This window comes from Perognathus longimembris, chromosome 15, assembly GCF_023159225.1.
Source record: "Perognathus longimembris pacificus isolate PPM17 chromosome 15, ASM2315922v1, whole genome shotgun sequence".
NCBI lineage: Eukaryota > Metazoa > Chordata > Mammalia > Rodentia > Heteromyidae > Perognathus > Perognathus longimembris.
Window position 1 is genome coordinate 28353406 of NC_063175.1, and position 4589 is coordinate 28357994.

Genomic DNA, 4589 nt, shown 5'->3' on the forward strand with positions numbered 1-4589 from the left:
TTAATCAATTTACTCAAAAATACTAAAGGATATGAAAGTCTTGATGTTCAATGTGGTGATGATAATTTGTTGCTGGGGATATGTTATTGTAAGTCCAATTTCAAATACTGGTCACATTTTAAGAGGAGGAGTACAAGGATAGAGGTTTTAGAGAGCGGATCACATGAGACATACATAAAATAAGGGGAAGAAATAAAACAAGTTTTAAAATATGGAAAACTGAATTAGCTTTCTAGAGCTTAAAAATTGCAATCTCCCCACCCCTGTGTGTGTGCAAGTGTGTGTGTGTGTGCAAGTGTGTGTGTGTGTGCCTGTGTGTATTTTGTCTCTCAAGTGGATTACTTATCAGCTTATTTCCTGAGGCCAGGATTTGTGTGAGACCACATTCTGACTGAACTTACTAGAAAATAAATCTACAGGCCAATATTCTTCATAAACATTGACATAAAATTCTAAGTACAGGAACATTTTAGCAAATCAAATAACAATTCTAAATAACATTTTGGCAAATTTTAAATAACATTTGGTATATCTGGTTATCTATTAACCATCTATCTCTGTATCTATCCATTCATGCATCTATCTTTGTATCTGTCTATGGATCTATGTTTGTATCTCTCTCTCTCTCTCTATTTGTCTATCTATCATCTATCACCCATCTATCTATCATCTTCTCATTATCTTTCTATCTATTATGGCATTCGATAAAGCAAAAGTCTCATGGTAGGAAATGAAGGAGACAATGAAAGAGTCCAGGGGTTCCACAAATCCTGGAAAACACACCCACAATAATCCAAAGTCTTCCATTATGTTCCATTTCTTTCTTTTTCTTAATTTTTTTATTATCTTTAGTTGTACAAAGGGGTTAAAACTCAATGTGTCATTTTAGAAGTACAATTTATCTAGATTGATATCTCCCATTTCATCATTCTTTCTTTTGCCTCTCAACCCCAACCATTTCCTCAACTTTCCTATTTTTATAAGATACACATTGAATAGGTGCCACTTAAAAGTGTCTACCAACTCTCAATAATGCCAGAAGCTGGGGATGAAGCTTTTAACACATGGGCCTTTGAGGGCGCATTTCATAATCCAACAATAGCATGACCTGAATTTCCCCATTTAGGAAGTGATGCTGGAGGTAAGGTAGCTCAGGAGATGGACAAGGTGTGGCAATTTTTCTGTCCTGATGCCACAGCAAATCCAAGAGCAGGCCGGTGTGAGAATTGCTACTGGAGGAATGACAAGTTTCCTGTTTGAAAACCAGGGTCTGAGGATGTCGTGAACAAGATCCACGCGAACACTACCCCTTTTTTCTTGGCTCTTGTAGGACAAGGGAAAGGAGTACACACACACACACACACACACACACACACACACACACACACATAATACCTAGGTCTTGGCACCTAGAGTGCATGTAATAATTTTTAGTTTTGTTGTTGTTATCCTTCTGGCTCAGGTCAGAATTCAACCTTTAAGGTTGGGTCAGGGAAGTTCTCAGAAGGGGATGCTATGTAAATGAGTGAATGAATAAAAATAAACAAATAAATGGCATAGAATACATTCTTATGGTGTCTGTGTCTCTTCTCTAGGCACTTTGCAAAATGTATTAGTTTTCACACATCTAATGAATCCTTGAGTTGGAAAAGAAAGAACTAATCCACTCAAAGCAACAAGATAATATCATATAATTAACTAGAGCCATGTGCTGTGTAGGCACAAAAATAGCATAGGATCTTGATCATCTTATTTTCTTTCTTAGTATACATGTACAAAATGTAAGCAACGTGCAAAGTACTAAGTGTCCCCTAGTGGCCAGAAAGAGTTAATACTGCTCGGACTGGAATGTGTATGAACATCACTTACATCCACCTTCTTTACATAGCAGGTTCTATCTTCATTTGAAGTAATAATGCTTCCCTTTCTGTATCAATTTATTCTTTAATTATAGAAACTTAAACTTTTCCCCAAATATTATTAATTACAGGGACCAATTCTACTTCCCAATATATACCTGAGTTTGAATTTCTCATGATTTAAGTTTATGCAATGAAACATTTATTAGGCTTCTGATCTTAAATGTGAACCTCTTGAAGGAAGGAAACCCTCTACAGGGATCCATGAATTCTGGTTTTTCCAGGCCAAGACAAATCTGGTTTGTGATTGTACAATCAGTGTAATATTTATCACCTTTCATTATGATAATTTTTCCAATTTGGATAATAAATTATATGGTCACCCTTAAGATTTTTCCTCCAATAGACTCTTCATGAGTGCTGACATAACCTGGGTAGACATGAGATGGAGCTACACGTGATCCTCTCTTGCAGGAAGCCACCAGGGCTTACTAGCTGCTCCAGCTGGCTAGGAAGTCATTCTTTCTCGTACATCCCATGTATCCTTTATGAAGTGGCAATCTCAATCAGTGAAGCCCACTGGAATTGTGAGTGATTATGCAACTCAGCTGCATTCTTTTGGTTTCCTCATAGCCTCTCACAGATTCTAAAGGTCACTTCTAAGCCAAGTTCAATGTCAAGCTGTGTTGGCTGGACAAGATGTGCAGCCCTGGAGTGAAATTCATGCAGCAAATATCCAGGCTATGACTAGCAGTGCTCTATAGGTTGCAGTGGCATAATTCATGTATTAGTAGGTAAATAAAGAGACTCTAAACATGAAAATTGAGCCAAAACAGAAGGAAATTGTGAAAGGTTTCAAGATTCAACACAGGTATATCTACAATTGTCCAAATGTGACCTTTTTATCATAGTGAGAACAATATGGACACCTGTAAAATTCAGCCAAGTGAGACTTTTAAACTCAAATTTATGCTTGATGTGTCAGAAATAAATTGGTACATTTATAGACTAGTTGTGTGAAAGCAACACAGTAGTTGTTTTGGAGTTCAATTGTGGACTCGTGAATGCCTTGTTAAAATGAAGTACATTTTTTTTCTGGCTCAGAACCTATTTTCTTAAAAAAAATCTATGCTTGCCTTATATGATTTAATAATTACAGAAACTAAAATAATATTTGAATGGTACTTTAATTTATAATGCCAAAGTGAAAAGTACATATGAAATAATGCATACTCACAGAGAAACTACTTTATGACTTTGATGAAGAATCAGAAAGAAAATATTAGTCTTAACAACTAAAACAATATTTCTTAATTTCTCATTTCCTTCTCACTATCTCAACCTGTTTCCTCCTTTTACCCATATCTTTATTGCACATATTTTTTCATGTGGATAAAATTAGGAATTCATGACTCTAGAAAGAAAATGAACACATATACTGTGAATTATCTCACTTTTTTGTTTATACCTTTATGCTATTGGTTATGATCATAATTAAGTGACAAATATCTGCAATGAGAATACAAGGAGTTAACTCTGCTAAGGAATTTCAAGGAGAAAATCACAGGATGTTATTGCCAGTAAAATACTGACCTACAAATGTATACTCATTCTTTCATTCAATGAATGTTTAATTTTTTCCTCTTCTGCCTAATATTGGAAAGTCAGAGCTGAAAATGGAACTTAATTAAAGCTCAGTGTTTAATGAAATAAAATGTTGTACATTCCTCTATATATTATATCCAGGGTTGCTAAATTGGAATGAAAAACTATTGTGGCAGTTGCCAGTATCTGTTGACTATTAGAAAGCCCAGGGTCTAACTTGCAGTCATTAGTTATAAATATGTAAGATTTTATAGATACATTTTGTACTGAATCCACTTCTTTGTCCACTTAGTTCCTTCTTATAGTTTTCATCGAATTTTCAGTTTATTTAAAATTAATATACATATTTGTAAGCCACATATATAGTTGTACTACGAATTCTCTAAACTATGTGGGTTCTATAAAAGCTATCTTGTAACACTTACCTTGGTTATCTTGTGTTTAATTCCCACAATAACAAGGGTTATTTAATATTCTAACAGAATCTATGATTTCTCTGACTGGGCACATTTTCTCCACTTTACAAATTGTTATCTCTTTGCCAAAATGCCAGAATATGGTCTATAATCCACTCTACCATTGTAATGGAAAACAGATCAAGAAAACAGATGTGTCTGTAGTTTTTTTTTTTGCAGCACAATTTGTGCAGAAGGAAACTATCACCAGATATCATTTTAGTTATTGAGACACAGTTAAAGGCAGTGGCAGAGAGAAGCCTCCATCAATTAATGACTTAGATTCAAGGGAGAATCATTCTGGTTTTGTTGTGGTTCTGTGCAGAGTGATAGTGGATACAGAAGACAATAAATAAATGAATGACATTGTGGAAGCTCCATGAAAGAAGGCTGCAGGCAGACTCACACTGAGATAGTGTTTATTTCCATGATGCAGGCGAATTGGAGATAAAAAGAATCCACCCACCTCACATATTTTTGTTTTATATCAGTTAGAAGTGTTCAATTAATACTCTTTGTTGTAATTACTAGGTCATCATATGCAGCAAACTCTCACTATCCAGACTCTCCTGTTCAGAGCAGGGAGGTAAAGCATCTCAGAATTATGCTTCCTACCTGCTATGCTTAATGATAACTTTGAAGCTTCCTCCATAAATGTATGTATGATAGC

General features: G+C 35.1%; 1 protein-coding gene across 1 annotated transcript in view; it reads right to left on the reverse strand.

The window, feature by feature from the left end:
- Positions 1–1057: 1057 nt before the first annotated feature.
- Positions 1058–4589, reverse strand: part of Ccdc178 (coiled-coil domain containing 178) — a 274152-nt gene continuing 270620 nt past the window's right edge. The window contains exon 18 of the mRNA XM_048363265.1: positions 1058–1252. Coding sequence (XP_048219222.1) covers positions 1058–1252 — 195 coding nt within the window. The remainder of the gene's footprint in view (positions 1253–4589) is intronic.